The following is a 26550-nucleotide window of genomic DNA, read 5'->3' as shown; positions in this document are numbered from 1 at the left end:
CTTTTAATGATATTTTAATAATAAGAAAAATATTTTTCATAGCTATCTATGATTTACCTATGTAGGTACCATTTGCAGTGTGCTTTATTCATTTATATAATCTGGATTTCTATCTCACTCATTTTACTTCTGTCTGAGGACTTCATTTTACCACTTTTTTTTTTTGTAGTAGATCTGATGGTGACAATTATTTCAGATTTTCTAAGCTTGAAAAGTCTTTATTTCATCTTTAATTATAAAAGTATTTTTGAAGGTAGTAGGATTCTAGGTCGACCAATTTTTTTTTCTTTTAATGCTTGAAATATGTTGTTCCATGTCTTCTTGCTTGCATTGTTTCTAACAAGAAGTCTGTTGTTATCTGACTCTATTCCTTTAATCCTTCCAATATTTCCCAATCTTGAATTATTTCATGACATGAAGGCACTACTCAGTTCTCAGCTAAAGACCCAAACATGACCCTCTGCAGATCTCCAGAGCCCTCCATGTGTGTGGTTCTCTGCTTTCTGGGGCTCTGACCTGTCAATCTAGCCACCTTGACTGCTCCAGACTCTCAGCTACATTGTCTCAATTCAGGGAGTCCTCTCTGCTTGGGTTCCCCCTCCCTGTACCACTGCACCATTGCCTGGAAACTATCCTCAAACAGTAATCTAGGGCAATCATAGGGCTCACCTCATTTGTTTCCCCTCTCTCGGGGATCACTCTCTTTCACTCCTTGACATTCAATATCTTAAAAACTGCTGTTTCATAAATTTTGTTTGTATTTTTAGCTTTTTCAGAAGGGAGGGTAAATAGAGTTTTGGTTGCTCCACCTTGGTTGGAAGTGGATGAGGAAACCCCTATTTCTCACCTAATGTTTAATGAATGAATGAATGAATAATATACATTTGTGTCTATGCAGATGTATAGTTTCCTATTTTATTGAGGGGGTTATAATCCCTTACTATCTTTATTTATTTTAGTGTTAAAATTACCCTAAATTTGGTCAGTGGGTATAAAAAAATTTAAATATAAAAATGCTCAATGCAGCATTTCTTCATCAAAATTAACGGACTGAGAGTAAAGGAGATTTGCCCTCAAGGCAAAGCAGGCGCCATTATCACTTGTTCAATTCAGAGAAAAAGGGAAACAATAACTGATTAATTTAGCAGTAAATGTTGAGGGACCTAGTAAGGGGTAGGTGTACCTACTTTATCCTCAACAAAACAATGAAGGTGCCTGATGGATCTGGTGGGAAAACAAAAGCATTATGAAAGAATGTTGCTTGCATCTGTAAGATAAAGCAAAACCCAGCAGATCTAAGAAAGTAAGCAGATGTCTAGGAGAATCTATTTCTTGCTGGTAGTCAAGATGGTCACAAGCAGGTACCTGGGAGAGCAATGATGCTCCTTGACACACCTGGTGGGACTGCTTGGAAGAAAGACAACATTCATTCTTCATCATTCAACAAATATTAATTCAACGTTTGATACTCCTGGGCACCACTCTAGGTACTGGGAATACAACTCTGAACATCACAGACAAGTCCCCACTCTTATGGACCTTACATGGCAGCAGTGACTGGATAAAATGAGTTATCTCATGAGAACATGTAAGATTCCAGCCCTAAATGCTCAAGGGGTCCTTTCTAGGGGGGCTGAGTTTCCACCTGAATGGGAGGGTAAAACAATCAGTGAAGTCTAGGTTAGTTTTGATACATGAATCCCATCTGTATTAGTATGAGGTCCAGAGAACCTCAGCGAAGGTTTATTAAAGTAGGAAGCATTTGAGCTGGGCTTTGAAGTAGAAGTTTATGTTAAGTAGACATAATAGGAGAGATGTTCCACCCAGAAGAAATAACATGCTTAAGTCAGAGAGGCTTTGGAAAACATGAGAAAGTAGCAATAACTCAGTGTCACTGGAACACAAAATAGGAATTCTAAGAAATAGGGTAGGTTATGAAGTAAGAGTTCTTGAAGAAGGGTTCTTTTATGTTAAGCAAGGGGTTTCAGTTAATATTCTATAGAGTACAAAGATCTCTTTAAGAATTTTTAGGTCCTTCAGCTCCAATACACTACCCCTCTGCTCTGTTGGAACCTGTGCTCAAGATTCTTAATTACAGCCACTGGGCACTGGGAGAAATTGTGGAAAACTAGACAAGTAAAGTCAAAGTGAGTTTCAGATACGTTATAAGGGTGGTTCAGCCATGTGGCTGACAGGGTCTTGGTGAATCGGCCAGGTGTCAGGCCTGAGCCTCTGAGGTGGGAGAGCCAAGTTCAGGACATTGGTCCACCAGAGACCTCCCAGTCCCACATAATATCAAACAGCGAAAGCTCTCCCAGAGATCTCCATCTCAACGCTAAGACCCAGCTCCACTCAACGAACAGGAAGCTACAATGCTGGACACCCTATGCCAAACAACGAGCAAGACAGGAACACAACCCCATGCATTAGCAGAGAGGCTGCCTAAAGTCAAAATAAGTTCACAGACACCCGAAAACACACCACCGGACGTGGTCCTGCCCACCAGAAAGACAAGATCCAGCCTCATCCACCAGAACACAGGCACCAGTCCCCTCAACCAGGAAGCCTATATAACCCACTGAACCAACCTTACCCACTGGGAGCAGACACCAAAAACAATAGGAACTACGAACCTGCAGCCCGCAAAAAGCAGACCCCAAACACAGTAAGTTAAGCAAAATGAGAAGATAGGGAAATACACAGCAGATAAAGGAGCAAGATAAAAACCCACCAGACCAAACAAATGAAGAGGAAATAGGCAGTCTACCTGAAAGAGAATACAGAGTAATGATAGTAAAGTTGATCCAAAATCTTGGAAATAGAGAAAATACAAGAAATGTTTAATGAGGACCTAGAAGAACTAAAGAGCAAACAGGGCTTCCCTGGTGGCACAGTGGTTAAGAATCCACCTGCCAATGCAGGGGACACGAGTTCGAGCCCTGGTCCAGGAAGATCCCCATGCCGCGGAGCAACTAAGCCCATGTGCCACAACTACTGAGCCTGCGCTCTAGAGCCCATGAGCCACAACTACTGAGCCCATGTGCTGCAACTATTGAAGCCCATGCTCCTAGAACCTGTGCTTTACAACAAGAGAAGCCACTGCAATGAGAAGCCCATGCACCGCAATGAAGGGTAGTCCCTGATTGCCGCAACTACAGAAAGCCCACATGCAGCAACGAAGACCCAACACAGCCAAAATAAATGAATAAATAAAATTAATAAAGAGAAAAAAAATAAAGAGCAAACAAACAATGATGAACAACACAATAAATGAAATTTAAAATTCTCTAGAAGGAATTAATAGCAGAATAACTGAGGCAGAAGAATGGATAATTGACCTGGAAGATAAAATAGTGGAAATAACTACTTCAGAGCAGAATAAAGAAAAAGAATGAGAAGAATTGAGGACAGTCTCAGAGAACTCTGGGACAACATTAAACGCACCAACATTCGAATTATAGGGGTCCCAGAAGAAGAAGAGAAAAAGGGACTGAGAAAATATTTGAAGAGATTATAGTTGAAAACTTCTCTAATATGGGAAAGGAAATAGTCAAGTCCAGAAAGTGCAGAGAGTCCCATACAGGATAAACCCAAGGAGAAACACACCAAGACACATATTAATCAAACTATCAAAAATTAAATACAAAGAGAAAATATTAAAAGCAACAAGGGGGAAAACAACAAATAACATACAAGGGAATCCCCATAAGGTTAACAGCTGATCTTTCAGCAGAAACTCTGCAAGCCAGAAGGGAGTGGCAGGACATATTTAAAGTGATGAAAGCGAAAAACCTACAACCAAGATTTCTCTACCCAGCAAGGATCTCATTCAGATTCAACAGAGAAATTAAAACCTTTACAGACAAGCAAAAGCTAAGAGAATTCAGCACCACCAAACCAGCTTACAACAAATGCTAAAGGAATTTCTCTGGGCAGGAAACACAAGAGAAGGAAAAGACCTACAATAACAAACCCAAAACAATTAAGAAAATGGTAATAGGAACATACATATAGATAATTACCTTAAATGTAACAGGATTAAATGCTCCAACCAAAAGACAGAGACTGGCTGAATGGATACAAAAACAAGACCTGTATATATGCTGTCTACAAGAGACCCACTTCAGACCTAGGGACACATACAGACTGAAAGTGAGAGGATGGAAAAATATATTCCATGCAAATGGAAATCAAAAGAAAGCTGGAGTAGCAAGTCTCATATCAGACAAAATAGACTTTAAAATAAAGACTATTACAAGAGACAAAGAAGGACACTACATAATGATCAAGGGATCAATCCAAGAAGAAGATATAACAATTGTAAATATTTATGCACCCAACATAGGAGCACCTCAATACATAAGGCAAGTGCTAACAGCCATAAAAGGGGAAATTGACAGTAACACAATCATAGTAGGGGACTTTTAACACCCCACTTTCACCAATGGACAGATCATCCAAAATGAAAATAAATAAGGAAACACAAGCTTTATATGATACATTAAACAGGATGGACTAATTGATATTTATAGGACATTCCACCCAAAAAAAACAGAATACACTTTCTTCTCAAGCGCTCATGGAACATTCTCTAGGATAGATCATATCTTGGGTCACAAATCGAGCCTTGGTAAATTTAAGAAAATTGAAATCATATCAAGCATCTTTTCAGACCACAATGCTATGAGACTAGATATCAATTACAGGAAAAAAAACTGTAAAAAATACAAACACATGGAGGATAAACAATACACTACTAAATACCCAAGAGATCACTGAAGAACTGAAAGAGGAAATCAAAAAATACCTAGAAACAAATGATTATGAAAACATGACAACCCAAAACCTACGGGATACAGCAAAAGCAGTTCTAAGAGGGAAGTTTATAGCAATACAATCCTACCTCAAGAAACAAGAAACATCTCAAATAAACAAGCTAACCTTACACCTACTGCAATTAGAGAAAGAAGAACAGAAGACCCCCAAAGTTAGCAGAAGGAAAGAAATCATAAAGATTAGACCAGAAATAAATGAAAAAGAAATGAAGGAAATGATAGTAAAGATCAGTAAAACTAAAAGCTGGTTCTTTGAGAAGATAAAATTGATAAACCATTAGCCAGACTCATCAAGAAAAAAAGGGAGAAAACTCAAATCAATAGAATTAGAAATGAAAAAGGAGAAGTAACAACTGACACTGCAGAAATACCAAGGATCATGAGAGATTACTACAAGCAACTCCATGACAATAAAATGGACAACCTGGAAGAAATGGACAAATTCTTAGAAAAGCACAACCTTCTGAGACTGAACTGGGAAAAAATAGAAAATATAAACAGACCAATCACAAGCACTGAAATTGAAACTGTGATTAAAAATCTTCCAACAAACAAAAGCCCAGGACCAGATGGCTTCACAGGTGAATTCTATCAAACATTTAGAGAAGAGCTAAAACCTATCCTTCTCAAACTCTTCCAAAATACAGCAGAGGGAGGAACACTCCGAAACTCATTCTACAAGGCCACCATCAACCTGACACCAAAACCAAAGATGTCACAGAAAAAGAAAACTACAGACCAATATCATTGATGAACATAGATATAAAAATCCTCAACAAAATACTAGCAAACAGAATCCAACAGCACATTAAAAGGATCATACACCATGATCAAGTGGGGTTTATCCCAGGAATGCAAGGATTCTTCAATATAAGCAAATCAATCAATGTGATACACCACATTAACAAATTGAAGAATAAAAACCATATGATCATCTCAATAGATGCAGAAAAAACTTTCGACAAAATTCAACACCCATTTATGATAAAATCCCTCCAGAAAGTAGGCATAGAGGGAACTTACCTCAACATAATAAAGGCCATATACGACAAACCCACAGCAAACATCATTCTCAATGGTGAAAAACTGAAAGCATTTCCACTAAGATCAGGAACAAGACAACGTTGCCCACTCTCACCACTATTATTCAACATAGTTTTGGAAGTTTTAGCCACAGCAATCAGAAAAGAAAAAGAAATACAAGGAATTCAAATAGGAAAAGAAGAAGTAAAACTGTCACTGTTTGCAGATGACATGATACTATACATAGAGAATCTTAAAGATGCTACCAGAAAACTACTAGAGCTAATCAATGAATTTGGTAAAGTAGCAGGATACAAAATTAATGCACAGAAATCTGTTGCATTCCTATACACTAACAATGAAAAATCTGAAAGAGAAGTTAAGGAAACACTCCCATTTACTACTGCAACAAAAAGATTAAAATACTTAGGAATAAACCTACCGAAGGAGACAAAAGACCTGTATACAGAAAACTATAAGACACTGATGAAAGAAATTAAAGATGATACAAGCAGATGGAGAGATATACCATGTTCTTGGATTGGAAGAATCAACGTTGTGAAAATGACTATACTACCCAAAGCCATGTACAGATTCAATGCAATCCCTATCAAACTACCACTGGCATTTTTGACAGAACTAGAACAAAAAATTTCACAATTTGTATGGAAACACAAAAGACCCCGAATAGCCAAAGCAATCTTGAGAAAGAAAAATGGGGCTGGAGGAGTCAGGATCCTGGACTTTAGACTATACTACAAAGCTACAGTAATCAAGACAGTATGGTACTGGCACAGAAACAGAAATATAGATCAATGGAACAGGATAGAAAGCCCAAAGGTAAACCCATGCACATATGGTCACCTTATCTTTGATAAAGGAGACAAGAATATACAGTGGAGAAAAGACAGTCTCTTCAATAAGTGGTGCTGGGAAAACTGGACAGCTACATTTAAAAGAATGAAATTAGAACACTCCCTAACACCATACACAAAAATAAACTCAAAATGGATTAAAGACCTAAATGTAAGGCCAGACACTATGAAACTCTTAAAGGAAAACATAGGAAGAACACTCTATGACATAAATCACAGCAAGATCCTTTTTGACCCACCTCCTACAGAAATGGAAATAAAAACAAAAATAAACAAATGGGACCTAATAAAACTTAAAAGCTTTTGCACAGCAAAGAAAACCATAGACAAGACGAAAAGACAACCCTTGGAATGGGAGAAAATACTTGCAAACGAAGCAACTGACAAAAGATTCATTTCCAAAATATACAAGCATCTCATGCAGCTCAATAACAAAAAAACAAACAACCCAATCCAAAAATGGGCAGAAGACCTAAATAGACATTTCTCCAAAGAAGATATACAGATTGCCAAAAGAAACATGAAAGGATGCTCGACATAGCTAATCATTAGAGAATTGCAAATCAAAACTACAATTAGGTATCACCTCACACCGGTCAGAATGGCCATCATGAAAAAAATCTACAAACAATAAATGCTGGAGAGGGTGTGGAGAAAAGGGAACCTTCTTCCACTGTTGGTGGGAATGTAAATTGATACAGCCACTGTGGAGAACAGTATGGAGGTTCCTTAAAAAACTAAAAATAGAACTACCATACGACCCAGCAATCCCACTACTGGGCATATACCCTGAGAAAACCATAATTCAAAAGGAGTCATGTACCACAATGTTCATTGCAGCTCTATTTACAATAGCCAGGACATGGAAGCAACCTAAGTGTCCATCGACAGATGAATGGATAAAGATGTGGCACATATATACAATGGAATATTACTTAGCCATAAAAAGAAACAAACTTGAATTATTTGTAATGAGGTGGATGGACCTAGAGACTGTCATACAGAGTGAAGTGAGTCAGAAAGAGAAAAACAAATACCGTATGCTAACATATATATATGGAATCTAAAAAAAAAATGGTTATGCAGAACCTAGAGGCAGGACAGGAATAAAGACGCAGACGTAGAGAATGGACTTGAGGACATGGGGAGGGGGAAGGGTAAGCTGGGACGAAGTGAGAGAGTGGCATGGACATATATACACTACCAAACGTGAAATGGATAGCTAGTGGGAAGCAGCCGCATTGCACGGGGAGATCAGCTCGGTGCTTTGTGACCACCTAGAGGGGTGGGATGGGGGGGTGGGAGGGAGGGAGACGCAAGAGGGAGGGGATATGGGGATATATATATATACGCATAGCTGATTCACTTTGTTATAAAGGAGCAACTAACACACCATTGTAAAGCAATTATACTCCAATAAAGGTGTTAAAAAAAAAAAAGAATTTTTAGCAGCAGCAGCAGCAGCACCTGATGACACTTACTTGTTAGGCAACCAGTTTGGCAGCAGTGTGGATATTTGGATAGAGGGAGGTAAGCAAGCGTGGAAGAATCATTCCTTCATCCAATAAATTTTATTAAGGGCCTAATATGTACTGGGCAACGTGCTAGATGTGAAAGATATATTGAGAACAAGGCAGTTATTGTCCTTGCTCTCTTGGAGCTTAAAAAGAATCTGCAGGGTCAAAAATTAAACAAATAATGATGGAAGTACTACATTACAAATGTGATCATGCCAGGAAGCAGAAGTAGAGGATGCCTTTAGAATATGTAATTGGGAGACCTAATAAAGTCAAGGCAGGTGGTGGTCAAAAAGTCTATCCTGAGGAAGTGACATGTGGTTGAGAGCTGAAGGATGGTAAGGCTGGGTGAGGAACTGGACAAGTTTTAGAAAACGAAAGAAAAGCCCTCTGGAGAGTTCTCTGGTGGTCCAAGGGTTAGGACTTGGCACTTTCATGGCTGTGTACCCGGTTCAGTCCCTGGCTGGGGAACTAAGATCCTGCAAGCCATGCGACATGGCCAAAAAAAAAAAAAAAAGCCCTTGGATTGAATTGTCTGGAGCAAGGAGAGAGGGGTGGTGGCTGGAGATAACACTGGGCGACCTTGCAGACCATGTTAAAGTTACTGGGCTTTGAATCAAGAGCCCTGGAAAGCCTTTGAATTATTTTAAGTTCAGGAGTAAGATGATCAAGTTTTCAATTTAAGAAAAATCACTGAGGCTGCTGAATGGTGAATGATTTCATGTGAACATGTATAAAGCTGGTGAGGATGTGGAGCACCAGAGCCCCTCCTGGGACTGGAAATGTAACCTGGTGTAACCACTTCAGAAACACTGTATAGCTTCTCATGTAGTTAAGGAGAAACTTATTCTGTGATTCAGTATTTCTATTCCTAGCTATTTATCCAAGAGAGGTAGAAACATATGTCTACTGTCCACCAAAAAAAGAAAAAAGAAAGAAAGAAAAAAAAAGACTTGTACAAGAATACAGCTTTGGGGCTTCCCCGGTGGCGCAGTGGTTGAGAGTCTGCCTGCCGATGCAGGGGACATGGGTTCGTGCCCTGGTCCAGGAAAATCCCACATGCCGCGGAGCAGCTGGGCCCGTGAGCCATGGCTGCTGGGCCTGCGGGTCCGATCGCAAAAAAAAAAAAAAAGAATACAGCTTTATTCATAGCAGCTTTATTCATAATAACCTCAAACTGGAAACAAGTGTCAGTCAGCAAGAGGATGGTAAACAAACCGTGGTACATTCATTTAATGGGATAATTCTCAGTAACAAAAAGGAATGAACTTCTGACACATGCAACAATATGAATGACTAGGATATGTTCAGCAAGAGAAGTTAGGCACAAAGGTATATATATACACATACTATATGACTCCATCTATATGAAGTCCCAGAACAGACAGTACTAACCCATAGTGATATAAATCAGAAAAGTGGTTTCTTGGTGTCAGGTGTGGGGGGGGGCAGGGGCGGGGGGGATCAGGTGAGTGATGAAAAGGGGCACAAGGGAATTTTCAGGGCTGACCAAGTGTTCTATATAGTGATTTTGGTTACACTAATTTTGGTATTTATTTTGACAAAATAACTACACGGGTGTATTTATGTGTCAAAACTCGTCAAATTTTTTTTTACTTCAAATGTGTGCATTTTATTTTATGTAAACTATACCACAACAAAAAAGAAAGGGGAAGAAAAGTGAATCGGTGGCATTTTCAGGGTATACTATGGGGGCTGGCAGTGGAGAAACAGAGGAAGGGAAAAATAAGAGAAGTTTGGAAACAAAGTAACAGTGTTACATTGGATGATGGGGAGAGAAGAGTCAAAATTGACTCAGGTTTCTGGCTGGGGCAGCTTAGTGCCGGGTATTACTGCTACCTGGGGGAAACTCTTTTTGGGGACAGGTCTGTGTGTGGTGAGAGGAATGGGACAGAGAAGGAATAAGGCTAAATTCATTCATTCATTCATTTTTGGCTGCATTGGGCTTTCGTTGCTGCGCGCGGGCTTTGCCGCGAGCGGGGCTACTCTTCGTTGCGGTGCGCAGGCTTCTCATTGAGGTGGCTTCTCGTGTTGTGGAGCACGGGCTCTAGGCACGCGGGCTTCAGTAGTTGCAGCACACAGGCTCGGTAGCTGTGGCGCACAGGGTTAGTTACTCCACGGTATGTGGGATCTTCCCGGACCAGGGCTCGAACCCGTGTCCCCTGCATTGTCAGGTGGATTCTTAACCACTGCGCCAGCAGGGAAATCTGGAATAAGGCTAAATTCTGACACATCAATCTGAGAAGCATCAATTGTCCCCATTATACTACCCTTAATCCTGTTAATCGTGCCTTGCTAGGTTGTCACTGGAGTAGCATTCCTCCGCTCTTTCCTCAGTCCACAGCAATGGTTCTCCATAGGGTAATATTTCACCTCCACTCCTCAGAGGGGTGGGGGAAACTGCTGAAGGGGTTTGGGCTGTCACAAAGAGGTGGGATTCAGTGGAGAGGGGCTGGACAGGGACAGTCCCACAAAATGTAGGACCCCCCCGACATTCTCATGAGTGAAAGCATGTTTGTAATTATCCAAGGACCTAACTCTTTACTTTATTCAGCATTACTATACACTTAAATTTTCAGTAATTCAATGTTCCCTTAAATTGAAAGAGAATTGTTCTCTAGTTGTTCAGAACTTGACTGAGAGTTGTCCTCTCTTCAGATAAATTACATCTCCAGCATCACTACAGTTCTTGGTGTATGAGTAGTTATTTCAACACTGCTGCATTTGTAGGAGTGATCCAACACATAGGTGCCAGGATCTGCCTACTTTACTGAGTCTTCCAGTGTAGACCATTACCAAGTATTTACATAGTGAAAGACATTTTATTTTATTTACTTTTCTTTGAATTCTTTATTTCAGATATGTCATTTTATGTGATTTTAAAATTATATGTTAGGTAGCTTATACTATCTATGATGATCATTTAGGGATAGAAAGGGTGGTGTTACAAAATATTTCTTATCAAAGGGAGCTGCGGGGTCTAATTCAGTTGAGAAAAAAAGATCTACAATGTAGTGGTTAGTGATCTAGGCTCGGAAGCCAAATTGCTTGATTTTTACCACTTTTTAGGTGACTCTGGGCAAGTTAATTATCCTCATCTGTAAAATGGGGATAACATCATTGGGCTGTGTGAGGACAATGATAATGATCAGTTAATATTTTTAAAGCACTTAGAACAATGCATAATTGGCATGTATTAAGTACCAAATAGATTTCAGTTAAATAAAATAACTATACTCTTTCCAGGAAATCTCATTTGTGTTCATGTTTTCAATATCCATTTATACATTATTGTGAAATTTTTTCTAAATTTAAAAATATTTTGAGTGAGCTTTATTTAAATATGTATATATATATATATATATATTTCACGATGGTATTTGGTAGAGACTTGGGAGAAAAAATAATCCTTTCAAGTACATAATTTTTCAAGTATTAGTCTAGTCATTTACCCTTCTTAGATAAGGAAGAGAGGGTTGAAGAATACTTAAGCTCTGGTAACCTCAGAAACCAAAGGAACAAAAAACCCAAGGAAGAAAGACAAATGGAGAAAAGATCTTATTTACGTTTAATTTTGTACAGCCTCTGTTTCTTACTATGCTCACTAAGAAGAAGAAGCTTCCTGAGATAGTTACAGATTCTTCCAGAGCTATTCCATAAAAAGCTATGGTAGGAAAGTCATTTGATGTTATATACAAATTCTCAAACTGGAAACTTCAACCATAAGGCATGCAACATATTATAATATTCACTTTAAATCTAGAGAATATGCTTGTTGTAGGAAATGGCATTTGCTTACTTAAACCAGCTATGTTAGTGAAACCCATTACTCTGTACAGAACCTTGTTTCTGGTTTTGTTCCTAATTGTTTATACAAGTAAGTAAAAATGGTGGCACCAGTGGATTTAAAGCTAAATACAATACAAAGCCTGTTTTCATCCACAATAAGGACACACAGTCTAAGCCTCCAGCCTGAGACCCTTCCTCTGCTGTTCCCTAGGTGCTGGGTTGGCTGCCCCTTTTCTTTCAGCTCTCAGTTGAAGCTTTACATTTTCAAAGAAACCTTTGACCACACAATCTATGTAATGTTCCTTTGTTTCACGCTTAGCACAACATTTCTTTCCTTCTGTGCACTTGTCATAGTTTATAATTATAGACTTTATAGTTTGCTTTAAAAAGAAAAAAATCTGTCTGCCTCTTAAGACTTAATGCCCAGGAGTAGTTGCTCCTGTGTTGCTGAGAACTAGGCCCTAGCACAGTACCTAGCACATATATTTGTTGCCCAGACAGACTGGCATTTTAGCATTCTGGGGTACACAGGTGAGATATGGGCTAAAAATATGAATTTGAGAGTCATCTACATTTAAATAGTATTTAAATACAAGAGAAAGGATGGAATTACCCATCCCAAGGAGAAACTTGAGACAGAGAGGGGGAAGAGTCTGTAACAAAGCCTTGGGGTTCTCCAACATTTATTTGGTACAAAGCAAGAGATGACGGCAAAGGATACAAAAACAAGAAATGGCTAGAGAGGTAAAAAGAAACCCAGGAGAATGTGCTGCCAAGACATTCCGGAAAAGAAGCTATCTTAAGAAGGCGGGACTGGTCAGCTGTGACAAATACAGCTAAAAATTAAATCAGGGGCTTCCCTGGTGGCGCAGTGGTTACGATTCTGCCTGCCAATGCAGGGGACGTGGGTTCCAGCCCTGGTCCAGGAAGATCCCACATGCCACGGAGCAACTAAGCCCACGTGCTGCAACTACTGAGCCTGCATGCTGCAACTACTGAAGCCCACGTGCCTAGATCCCGTGCTCCGCAACAAGAGAAGCCACCGCAATGAGAAGCCCGCGCACTGCAGCGAAGAGTAGCCCCCGCTCGCCATAACTAGAGAAAGCCCGCGTGCAGCAATGAAGACCCACGGCAGCCAAAAAAAAAAAAAAAAAAAAAAGAAGTAAATCAAGAGCAGGATAGAAATGTTACTATTGAGTTTGAGAGCTTCAAGGTCATTTCTGACTTTGATAAGAGCTATTTGGGGGCAGGAGTGGGGATGTCAGGTTAGAGTGGGCTGGGAAAGGAGGTGAGCAACTGGTATAGAACACCTTTTCAAGAAGTTTTTCTGGGAAAGAGAGAAAAAAAGAAAAGAAATGAAGCTGGAGAGGAATGAGCCATCCATGGAGTTGTTTTTTGTTTTGTTTCCATTTTTTTCTTATTGTGGAAGTTACTAGAATATGTTTGTATGATGATGGGAAATATTCAATAGAGAGACTAATTATTAATAAAGAGAAAGAATAATAAGAGAAGACCCCTTAGTAGGCTTCTTTTCTTTTTTTTTGGCCACAGCATGTGGAACTTCCCCAACCAGGGATTGAACCCATGCCCCCTGTATTAGAAGCATGGAGTCTTAACCACTGGACCACCAGGGAAGTCCAGTAGGTTTCTGATAAGGAATCAGTGCTGGTTTTCTGTTGTCATTCTTCTTTGACCTATCCCTATGCACCAAATTTAAGAGATAATCAAAAAGTGATTAGCATGCCTTCATAATGCAGCCCTGAAGGAGTCCTATGTGATTGTGTCAAACCACTCTGGAAAGATCTTCAAGAAATTATATCTTCTCAGCTTCCTTGGAGCTGGGAATTAGTTCCAGGGTTTCTCAACCTTGGGTGCTATTGGTATTTTGGTTCAGATACTCTCCCGCTGGGGGAAGTGGGGCTGTGCTGTGCACTGTAGGATGTTTAGCAGAATCCCTGGCCTCTACCCACTAGGTCTCAGTAGCATCCAGTTGTGACCATCAGAAACCAGAAATTGCTAAATCTTTGTGTGAGGGTTAGGGAGCCAAATTGCCCCAAATGAGAATCAATGATTTATTCAAACCTAAGGAAGTCTAATTTTTTAAAAAAATCAGTTAATCTTAACAGCTGTGTAAATGTTGATAAATATTACATTGCTTTATGCTCTTGTGGAAAACTATTCATAAACCTGGTATGAAAGCATACTGTTCTATATATACATGTTCATTTTTTTAACTCCTAAAGAAATGCTGTAATATAATTTTTAATGCTTTAAGTAGAAAGAACAATAAAAGAAAACAAACCCAAATATATGCATGGATGAATCGAACTTAGGGATATGGCAAGAAAAGGAAAGTCACTAGCATTTATTTGGTGCCCCCTACATTTTACATTTTGCAAACCAGATTAAAAAAAAATTTTTTTACGTGCTCATTGTATAAAAATGAAAAAAAAAAGCCAGATACATTAAGAGAAGGATACTAAAAACTTAACTATATCATCAGTTAACATTTTGGTACATATGCTTTAGGACTTTCTGTGCATCCATTCATTCCCTTATACATTAACTTATTACACATCTCCCTGACAGAGGACAGGAACTGGGCCGTCAAGGGAGGTTTTGTTTCTTTTTAATGGGAGAGATTTGGGCATGTTTTAAGGCAATGAAAGGATCAAAGCAGTAAAAAGAGGAAAATGGGATGATCCATAAAGTGAGGTTCCTGAGAAGGAATGGATTGCAAGCACAGAGTTGGAATCATCTTTAGATTAGGGGGGAGAAAGCGTTGTGAGGGACTTCCCTGGTGGCGCAGTCGTTAAGAATCCACCTGCCAATGCAGGGGACACGGGTTTGAGCACTGGTCCAGGAAGATCCCACATGCTGCAGAGCAACAAAGCCCATACGCCACAACTACTGAGCCTGCGTGCCACAACTACTGAAGCTCATGTGACTAGAGCCCGTGCTCTGCAACAAGAGAAGCTACCACAATGAGAAGCCTGCGCACGGTAACGAAGAGTAGCCCCCGCTCTCAGCAACTAGAGAAAGCCTGTGCAGCTACGAAGATCCAGTGCAGCCAAAAAGAAAGAAAAGAGAAAGCGTTTTGAGAGGATGGAAAGAATACACACATAGGCACACGAATATATGTATCTTACTGTATATACAGGTATGTATATTGCTGTATCTACCCGTAGGTATGTATCTTGTATCTACATGTAGGTATATATTTTTACTTTATGTACACATATGTATCTTACTGTCTTCATATATAAGTATCTTACTGTATCTACATGCTTTCACAGTGTGAGCTACTTAGGAACTTGCTTTTTTACTTAGTCTATTGTAACCATTTTCCGCTGTGCCATTATTCTTCCTCTCCAGCATTTTTATATTATCCTAATGCATGCAGTAGTTCCGTTTTTTTTTTAATAGATCTTTACTGGAGTATAATTGCTTCACAATACTGTGCTAGTTTCTGTTGCCCAACAAAGCAAATCAGTCATATGCATACACATGTCCCCATATCCCCTCCCTCTTGAGCCTCTCTCCCATCCTCTTTATCCCACCCTTCTAGGTCATGGCAAAGCGAAGAGCCGATCTCCCTGTGCTATGCTGCTGCTCCCCAGCAGCCAACTATTTTACATTCGGTAGTGTATATATGTCGATGCTACTCTCACTTCACCCCAGCTTCGCCCTCCCACCCCATGTCTTCACGTCCATTTTCTATGTCTACCTCTTTAATTCTGAACTAGGTTCATCAGTACCATTTTTTTTTAAGATTCCATATATATGCGTTAGCATACGGTATTTGTTTTTCGCTTTCTGACTTACTCTGTATGACAGACTCTAGGTCCATCCACCTCACTACAAATAACTCACTTTCGTTCCCTTTTATGGCTGAGTAATATTCCATTGTATATATGTGCCACATCTTCTTTATCCATTCATCTGTTGATGGACATTTAGGTTGGTTCCATGTCCTGGCTATTGTAAACTGCAATGAACAACCACTATGGAGAACACTATGGAGGTTCCTTAAAAAACTAAAAATAGAACTATCATATGACCCAGCAATCCCACTACTAGGCATATACCCTGAGAAAACCATAATTCAAAAAGAGACATTTACCACAAAGTTCATTGCAGCACTATTTACAGGAGTTCAGTTTTTAAAGCCACGTCGTAATGTTGGACATTTTGGCCGTTCACAACTTTTCACCACCATCAACGCAGGACTTAATATCACGATGGTGACATTATCTGTAGCTTTCTAGGATTTTTTGAACAGAAGTTCATGCAAGTGGAATTGCTCAGTCAAATGGTCTGCAAAATTCGAAGGATAAAAATCGCTTTTAAACCTCACTGTCATCCTCAGGTATGCATTCTTATCTGAGGAGGAAACAGAGAAGCAGAGAGGTTAAATAATTGGCCCAAGGTCAAAAATAATTAGAAGTGGCAGATTTCAAAAGCAGCGCGGAATCATCATGCTGCGGCTGGGGTAGATTTTGCGGTTTAGGCGATTTTTTTTTTTTTCTGCTGTGTTTTGGTGGGGGAGGGGCCGGGCAGCAGGGAAGGAAACTTGTGTCGCAGCAAAGAAGGAGGAGAGGGACTCAAGTCAGAATCCGAGGCGGCCGTGCCAAGAAACGCTGGGCTCGGAGTTCGGCGGGGCCCCTGCCGCTGTGCTGGGCGCCTCGGAGGCTGTGACCCACCCCCATCCCCCCAGGGAGGTCCAGCCGGCGGCCGCGCCGCGCCGGGGCGGTTGCCAAGGGCCTACCCCGTCTGCAGCTCTAGTTGCTACGGCCTCCATCTTGAGGCCGGTGGCCGCGGCACCCCCGGAAGGGGTTGCCGAGTGGGGCATTCATTTCCGGTTTGGGGCCTGCAGCGGCGGCGGTGGTGGCGGCGGCGGCGGCGGCAGCGGGTCGGTGTAGAAAATGGCGCTGGTGCAGCGGCTCGGGCTTCTCCCCGCGGCGCTACGGAGGGCTTGAGGCTCGCGAGCCTCACTCGCCGCGCCCCACTTGCTCGTGCACTTTACACACATGAGGTGAGTGGGGCGGAGGCCTCCCTTCGGGCGGGAGGAGCCTCGGGCGCTGCCGCAGGGCCCGCAACTGCGGGCTGCAGCGGCGGCGCCGGGCGTCCCCGAGACCTCGGGCCTCGGCGTGAGGGAAACCGGCTGCGCTGCTGCGGAGGCCGGACGGGAGGCCCGGAGGGGCCGCGCTGCACGGCTGGGGCCAGGCCGGGGGCTGCAGCTCGCCCGCGCCGCCTGACCGCAGTCGGGGTTGCAGCCCGCAGCTTTGTGAGCCCCCCCTGGGCTCCCCTCCCCCTCCCCATCCGGCCCCGGCGCGAGCCTCTGCCGCAGCAGCTCCGTTTTCATGCGCATCTCTCTCTCTCTCTCCCTTTTTCTTTTCTGTTCCAGAGAATTGGAAGCTAAAGCTACCAAAGACGTAGAAAGAAATCTTAGCAGGTAAGATGGGCGAGCTTACCGCCTCTCGACCTATTAATCTTGTATTTCCACTCTGGCTCGCCCTTGCTGGGTTTAGAAGTTACCCGGTGTCATTTTCTTTCGCACGCAGGGAGCAGACACGGAGAAGAGGCCGGAGGGAATACTGGATGGAGGGATTGCGGGGAGATGCGTAATTACGCGTGTGTTCCTTTCTTTGGGGGGGGGGGAACAGCGAAAAGCAATTCTTGTAAACTTAGTTAAAGCATTCTCACCCTTTTAGAATTTAATTAGGGGACTTGTGCATTAATTACTATTGTAAATGGTTGCAGGCATTGTGTGACTCATGATTGAGGCGGCCCTTATGGCGGGCTGTCAAACTGTTTTGGCTTCCCCGTTATTACTTTGTAACTCAAATTGTTGCCTTTATAAAAAGATCCTATGTGTTCGCATTTTTTTTTTCAACACATTGCAGTCAGGCGGATTCTGTTGCACTGGAAGCAGTTTTGCCCTTGAACTTTACCAAGCATAAACTGCGTTTTGTTTTCTTTTGAAAATATATTTATATCTGCGTTCGGTGTGTGCTCTTTTTATCAGCTGGTAAAATAATTAAAAATCTCTTCCCAGTAAGTGGTTCTCATTCCTCTTGGACCTGAGTGCTTTTGCCCTGGTAATTTAAATCATCACCACAAAGGGGTTTTTTGGTTTTTTTAAACGATGGCTTTATGGAAATGTTGAGCTTTATTGAGCTGTAATTGCTTAAGCATCAGGGCATTGCGCCGTATTTAACTCTTTTTCACATTCATTTTCTGTCTTACAGTCTTTTCTTATTCGCCGTTTTCTTTTGCATCGTATTGGGACACTCAGAGAAACTTCTAGATTAACCTAATCAGTGAGCAGCTTTCTTTCACTTGAACAGAATAAAATAAAATTTCTCTGTCTCAGGTCTTAGTGTAGTTTGTGCTTGGTGATTGTAAGCTTTATGTTTGTGTTGAGGTTCTTAATTAACATTCACAGTTCAAATCATGTGAATATTTTTCAGCATATAGAATCATTTCAAACTGCTAGTCTTTTGAGTTTTATAGGTATTAATTTGTTAAAGTGATCATTAAAGAATCTGTTCAGTCGGTGAAGGATGGACGTCATCGTCTTACCAAATAAGAGATTTTCTGTTATTCAAAATAATTACAGGATCATTTAAAGGAAATTAAACCCGATGTCACTGACTAAATAACTGTTGGATATTTAAATAAGTTTTGTCAAAAGCTATTAAAGAAATGTTAAGATATGAAACCGTTAAATAAAACAGGTTGAATTTTTAAGGTGTAATTTCAGAAAGGAGCTTGGAGGTATCAGTCTGTTTCTCTTTCTGTTTTTGCTTTGTCAGGTAACTATATCAGTGTAATTCCTATGGAGGTTTTCTGGGACTATAAATTAAAAATTGTCTCTACCACAGGTATAATTTTTACATGCTATTACAGTTGGATAGAACTTGGAGTCTCTGTATCAGCTATGTATCAGGGTCTGAATCCCAGCTTTGGCACTTACAGTATGACCTTGACTCTTGGCAAATCACTTAGCCTCTCTGTTCCTAATCTATAAAACAAGAGGCTTGGGCCAGCTAGTTGCTAAGGTCTGTTAGGTCCCTAGGGTTTTATAAAAAGGAGTCAAGTGTTGTCCCTGGCCACGGAGAGCATGTGCAGTCTAGGAGGAGGACTGTCATGGGTACATAAATAACTAATACAAGGTAGATGATGTAAGAGTCAAAAGAAGATACCATTCCATTCATATACTTAAGGCTCTTCAGTTGGTCAGAAAGAATGAAAAGGAAAAACAACAGGGCACTGTGTACTAAGGACCCTGTGAGAGGGTAACATTTCCTAAAGGTTAAAAGTTTCCTGAGGAGGGAGAGAGATGATTAGGTGGGTAAATGCTTCCTTTCAACTCCATCCTTAGCTCTGTGCTTCCTTTTTCACAAATAAGGAGAGTATGTCTTTACCCATTTGTGCTCTCCCCAGGAAGGCATTATCCTATATTCATTCAGTAAACATTTCTTGAGCATCTTATATGTTCCAAATGGAAGACTAGGCACTAGGGAAGGGAAGAATGGAAGTAGCTGAATTTATTTATTTATTTATTTATTATTATTATTTTTTTAAAGAAGATGTTGGGGGTAGGAGTTTATTAATTTATTTCTTTATTTTGGCTGTGTTGAGTCTTCGTTTCTGTGTGAGGGCCTTCTCCAGCTGTGGCAAGCGGGGGCCACTCTTCATCACGGTGCGCGGGCCTCTCACCATCGTGGCCTCTCTTGTTGTGGAGCATGGGCTCCAGATGCGCAGGCTCAATAGTTGTGGCCCACGGGCCTAGCCGCTCTGCGGCACGTGGGATCCTCCCCGACCAGGGCTCAAACCCGTGTCCCCTGCATTGGCAGGCAGACTCTCAACCACTGCGCCACCAGGGAAGCCCCGAGCTGAATTTATTGAATGTTTTTTCTGTCTGCCTGGCACACTTTTTTGAAGGTCTTATATTGACTTATCTGATCCTGGAACACTGTGAGGTAGGTATTTTTACTGTTCCTGTTTTATAGGTGAAGACTTTGATGCACAAAGAGGTTAAGTAGCTTTCAGGAGGCCACACCACTGGTATGCTTTGCACTTTATTGTGTTGCTTCACAAGAGGCGTGGTTCTTCACCTTGAAAAATTTTTAAAAATCTTTGGGGAGGCACAACCCACACATACAAGCAACACTTCTAGATCAGAATATCCCACCCTGGGCACTGTTGACATTTTGACCAGATCATTTATTATTGTGAATTCTGGCCTGTGCATTGTGGGATGTTCAGCAGCATCTACCAGAAATACTCAGATGTGACAATCAAAAATGTCTTCAGATACCGCCAGAGGTCCCCTGGAGGGCAAAGTCACCCACACTGTTGTAGGTCTTAATGTTTCACGAAGATAACCAAACATTTGGATTTTTTTTTTTTTCCCCCGGTATGCGGGCCTCTCACTGTTGTGGCCTCTCCTGCTGCGGAGCACAGGCTCCAGACGCACAGGCTCAGCGGCCATGGCTCATGGGCCCAGCTGCTCCACGGCATGTGGGATCCTCCAGGACCGGGGCACGAACCCGCGTCCCCTGCATTGGCAGGCGGACTGTCAACCACTGCGCCACCAGGGAAGCCCAAACATTTGGATTTTTAACGTTAAATCTTTAAATGTTAAATATCTTTTAATACCACGGAACTCCAAATTCCCATTGTATAGACCCCCTGTTTGGAAACTCTAGTCTCTGAATGAATGACAAAGTTATATTGCCATTCTCCTTTCCCTCTGCTAAACTGCAAACCCTCAAGACAACATGCCAGGTAGCCCGTGCCAGTTAAACAAAATTGGCACAATAGCTAAGTTTAGTTGCTCACACGAGATAAACTATCTTAATTTACTGTTGGCCATTGAAATTGTCACTTTTTGTCGGTATCCTGGGCATTCACAAGAGAGCTATAATGTCTAGATCTGTGAGATCGCCATTGGAACTAAATTTTAAAGAATGGAATCAGTTTTTAAAGGCAGAGAAAAAGGCAATGTAGGAACAACAGCAGAAATGAAGGCACAAAATCCAGAAAGTATAGGGAAATTTGAAATAGCAGTAAGTAGTTCAGTTGGATTGACATATAAGGGTGGGGGCAGGTGTAGAGTTTCTTGAATATCAGGTTGAGGACTTTCTGCATAAATCTTACATTGTGGGAAGCTACTAGGTGCTTTTAGGTGGGGTGGTGATAGGATAGAAAAATGATAACTAGTGATCTGGGCAAGAGGTGTGATGAAGACCTGAATTAAAATGGTAGCAGAAAAGAGGGGAGAGTGTGAGATACTAAAGATGTGGAATATGGGGTTTGACAGCTACTTAGTCTGTGATTAGTTGTGAGAGGAGTAAATACACAGGGTCTCTATCTTGGCTGAATGGGAGATTGACCCAGCCTCTGAACAGAATAGATGTGAGAACAGAAATAGGAGTTTGGAGAGAGAAGATGGTAAGTTACAGTTTATAGTTGTAAAAAATCTCTTGTAACTCAACTTATCTATCTTAAAAAAAATATATATATATATATATCCAGTGTGATAGAATCATTGAATATTTAGGTCTGGACCATGATCCCAGCCAATATTCTGATCCCTTCATTTTACAGATGAGGAAGCTATGGTCAAGGTTATAGTCCCTAACAAGTGACAGAGCTGGGATTCAAACAGGCCTTTTGACTCTCACTGTAGGGTTCTTACAGCTAGGCAGTATTTTATATTGCACAATAGAAGAAAGATAACTGTGGTTTCTCCTTTCTTTCTGAAAATGTGAGAACAATTCCCTGAATATATTTCGTGACCATTTTACTAATTTACTATAATGTCGGGTGTTTTGTCTAAAGTAGAACTACATGCTTCATGTTATGCTGATTTTTTTCTCCCTAAACCAACCATTAAATGTCATCATTTAAGAGAAGTCGTTAAAGATGCTACATACCATATAAAGTAGCATCTAAACTGGAACGTTTTTATCTGAGACACCTTTACTTGGGACATACTAAATAAGAAAAGACTAGGGACAGCAGGAGTAAACCAGAGCATTAGGTCTTCCTAGATAAGGTGGACCCTGCTCTTGGAATTCACCAAACTTTATCTGGAAAAAAAAAAAAATCATCTTCTGATTTTGTTAAGCTTTTCTGTTGCTTTCCTGTGATGTAGTTTGTAGGCCAGCAATTTCATATTAGTAGGTTTCTTTCTAGCTTTATTTGGCAGCTATGTGGTATATCAATTGGTAGAATAAATGAATCACAAACTGTAAGCCTAATTTTTTTTTTTTTTTTTTCTTTTTTGCGGTATGCGGGCCTCTCACTGTTGTGGCCTCCCCCGTTGCGGAGCACAGGCTCCGGATGCGCAGGCCCAGCGGCCATGGCTCACGGGCCCAGCCGCTCCGCGGCATATGGGATCCTCCCAGACCGGGGCACGAACCCGCATCCCCTGCATCGGCAGGCGGACTCTCAACCACTGCGCCACCAGGGAGGCCCTGTAAGCCTAATTTTAAAATGTGTAACAACCCTCTGGAAATTTTAAATATAAACATCATTAAAAAATCTGAGTACCATTCTGTAACTCTTGTGAGTTTTGGCATCTGAAGTAAGTGTGCAAGTATAAAATACAGTCCTTTACAGTTCTGTTTTATGACAACCTCAGAAGTATTGCCCATAATTGGAAAGACTAAAATAGATATGGCTGTATATATTCTTGTCAGATTGACTTACGACGTCTCTCACTCAGAATCGAGAAAATGTCCTCTCATTTAAAAAATTTTAAAAATCATTCTAATCTTCTGCTAAGTACCAAGAATAGTGCAGTGAACACCTGTATCTCCACCTAGGTTTACCAGTTACTAATATTTTGCCAAATTTGTTTTATCATGCTCTCTCACCCCTAAATAAGACAACATGTATCTCCCAAGAACAAGGGCATTCTACATAACAGCAATCAAATTATCACAGTCGGGGAAGTTTAACTTTGTTACAGTACTATTTGGTCCATATTCAAATTTCCCCAGTTGTCCTAATGTCTTTTTTTTGGACATTTTTTTTGGGGGGTCGGGTAGCTATTTAATTTTTTTAAATTTATTTTATTTTTGGCTGCGTTGGGTCTTGGTTGTTGCGCGCAGGCTTTCTTTAGTTGCGGCGAGGCGGGGCTACTCTTCATTGCGTAGCACGGGCTTCTCATCACGGTGGCTTCTCTTGTTGCGGAGCACAGGCTCTAGGTGCGCGGGCTTCAGTAGTTGTGGTACACGGGCTCAGTTGCTCTGCAGCATGTGGGATCTTCCTGGACCAGGGATCGAACCCGTGTCCACTGCATTGGCAGGCGGATTCTTAACCACTGCGCCACCAGGAAAACCCCTAATAGTATCTTTTAAAATGTAGTTTGTTCTTTTCTCTCAGTTCCTTAATCCAGGGTTGCATTTAGTCATCTGTAATTTCCTTCCATCAGGAGCAGTTCGTTATGCATTTCTTCCCCTTTCATGACATGGACATTTTGGAATAGTCCAGTCTAGTTGTTTTTGCAGGCTTCAGTTTGGATTTGTCTGGTTGTTTCTGTATGATTAGATTCAGGTTGAACCTTTTTGGCAGGAATATCACATAGGTGATGTGTTTGTTCTCAGTGCATCACATCAGGCTCTCTCCCTGACCCCTTTGAAGGAAATTAGCTAAAAGTTTACCCAGTACTTTTACCTTTACACTAGCTCAGTGTTTCTTTCATTTTAGGATATGTCAAACAATTAGTTGAAACTGAGGTATAATTTTAAATAGTTGAGGTTACAATAATTACAAGTCTTTTTTAAATTGGCCAACTATAATGATTGCAGGTTTTTTGAAGGGTTATTCTGAAGGTAGCTCTTCTATTGTTAGACATAAAAGTTGCGTGTTTTTGGCTTTCACCAGTAGTAAACTGAACCCTGGTAAGAAAATGAAACATAGGACTGGGCTTGTGATATGCATTCTTCAAAAGAATACCCCAATGAAGTTAGAGTGGCATTGTGCCACCAGAACAGGGTTTCTCATCCTGGATTCCACAGAGGGACCACAGGTGGTATGAGGTAGTTTGAAAAACTGAATGTGTGCTTTTTTTTTAAAAAAAAAAAGATGATCCTCAGCATTTATCAGATTTCAAAGGCTCATGGCTCTGCAAATATTAAGAAACATTGTGTTATAGGGGGGATGTTAGAGGAGCTGAATAATGTCAGTAAAAGGGAAATTTTAAGATTTAAAAGAGAGAAAGTAACATTCAACTAAGGCATGGTTTCTCAAAAAAAAACAAACCCAAAAGACCAACAACATGAAAATACAGTTGTCCCTCAGTATCTGAGGGGGATTGGTTCCAGAACCCACACCCCAGCCCATAGCAAAATCCAAGGATGCTCGAATCCCTTATATAAAGTGGTATAGTATTTGCATATAACCTGTACACATTCTCCTGTGTACTTTATTTATTTATTTATTTTTATTTAATTAATTAATTTATTTATGGCTGTGTTGGGTCTTTGTTTCTGTGCGAGGGCTTTCTCTAGTTGCGGCAAGCGGGGGCCACTCTTCATCGCGGTGCGCGGGCCTCTCACTATCGCAGCCTCTCTTGTTGCAGAGCACAGGCTCCAGACGCGCAGGCTCAGTAATTGTGGCTCACGGGCCCAGCCGCTCCGCGGCATGTGGGATTTTCCCAGACCAGGGCGCGAACCCGCGTCCCCTGCATTGGCAGGCAGACTCCCAACCACTGCGCCACCGGGGAAGCCCTCTCCTGTGTACTTTAAATCATCTTTAGTTTACTTATAATAACTGATAACAATGTAAATACTATGTAAATAGTTGTAAATACAAGGTAAATGTTATGTGAACAGTTGCCCGTGTATGGCAAATTCAGGTTATGCTTTTTGGAACTTTCTGGAATTTTTTTTGATCCTTGGTTGATTGAATCTGTGGATTTGGAACCCGGGATATGGAGGGCCAACTGTATAGTTTAAATGTCATATTAAGGTGGTCTTACTTTTAAAATGAATTGCATACTCTGTGTGAGCTGGTTATGAAGCAGAAATCCTAGCATTTCTACTCTTGTAACTAGGGAAAAGCATTTTGAATTTTAGGCAGTAGTATGTTGTGTGACCATGACTCAGCTGACTTCCCGTTTCAGATGGAATGTTCAAAACAGATTGAAACTTGGAATTTTATACTTTGAACCTTACAAGATATTTTCTGCAAACAGCAATTGATTGGATTTGTATAATAACAAACAAGATTAAACCAAGTCACTTGTTTTGCTATTCTTACTAGTGGTTTTGAGTCAGCCAGCATTTATTGAACAGCTTGTTGCAGTGATATTGAATGTTTTTATAATTTTGACATCTGTGTTTTGTTGACTTGGGTCCCTTCTTACTCTTATTCTTTTGGAGTATCCCCCTAAAACACAAGGAAATAGTGCTGTGTGGTGTGAAATATGCACTAATTTAAAATGTATTTTTAAGCATTACTTTGATAATTGACCATACAAAGGCTGTCAGAGAAATATGTTTTACTTAATATTCTTCTTGTGAATCCCTAGGTGATGTGAGGCATATAAGTGAGAATCTTAACCATGTAAAAATAGAAAGGGACAGAAAATGTGCATTCTCTACACTGCTGCAAGTTAATCATGCTCAAGCCACAGTTCTGAGCCTGTCGCTCACTATTTCTTAGAAACCTCTGCTGCCTTCCTAGTGACTCTGGAATTGAAGCCCAAACTCTTGTCTGTGCTGAGCTTATCTGTTTAGCTTTATCCCTTCTACCTTTTGCCCTGTCCTCAGTTCCTCCTTCTCTGAATGTCTCCTTCAATTTCTCCCTCAGTTTTTTTTTCTAACAGCTTTATTGAGATTAAATTCACATACCATAAAGTTCACTCTTTTAAAGTACATGATTCAGTGGTTTAGTATATTTACAGAATTGTGCAATCATCACAACTACCTAATTCCAGAACATTTTTTTTATCCCCCCCCCCCCAAAAAAAACCCATACCTGTTAGCAATCACTCCCCATCACTCCATCCCCTGGCAACCACTAATCTATACTCTGCATGGATTTGCCTATTCTGGACATTTCATATAAACAGAATCATATAATATGTGGCCTTTTGTCTTGCTTGTTTCACTTAGCATGTTTTCACAGTTCATACATGTTGTAGCACGTACTTAATTCTTTTTATGGGCCAAAAATATTCCATTGTGTAGCTGTACCACATTTTGTTTATCCATTCATCAGTTGATGGGCATTAAGGTTGCTTTCACTTTTGGGCTATTATGAATAGTGATACTGTGAACATTCGTGTGCACGTGTTTGTGTGGACGTACATTTTCAGTTCTCTTGGGTATGTACTTTGGGGTGGAATTGCTGGGCATATGGTAATTCTGTGTTTAACTTTTTGAGGAGCTGCCAAACTATTTCCAAAGCAGCTGCACCCATTTTACAATTCCACCAGCGGTGTATGAGTATTCCATTTTCTCCACA

General features: G+C 40.9%; 1 protein-coding gene across 4 annotated transcripts in view; it reads left to right on the top strand.

Annotated features, from left to right (window-relative positions):
* The first annotated feature begins 16946 nt into the window (after positions 1–16946).
* The window catches only part of TNRC6A (trinucleotide repeat containing adaptor 6A), a 99980-nt gene continuing 90376 nt past the window's right edge, over positions 16947–26550 (top strand). For all 4 annotated transcript variants that reach the window (XM_082600666.1, XM_082600665.1, XM_082600664.1 and 1 more), the window contains exons 1-2: positions 16947–17095; positions 17468–17515. In XM_082600666.1, the coding sequence (XP_082456792.1) occupies positions 17091–17095; positions 17468–17515 (53 nt within the window). In that variant the 5' untranslated portion in view covers positions 16947–17090. The remainder of the gene's footprint in view (positions 17096–17467; positions 17516–26550) is intronic.

The sequence above is a fragment of the Mesoplodon mirus genome (genome assembly GCF_964341445.2).
Source record: "Mesoplodon mirus genome assembly, chromosome: 15".
Classification (NCBI taxonomy): domain Eukaryota; kingdom Metazoa; phylum Chordata; class Mammalia; order Artiodactyla; family Ziphiidae; genus Mesoplodon; species Mesoplodon mirus.
This window is presented reverse-complemented; position numbering and strand designations above follow the sequence as displayed.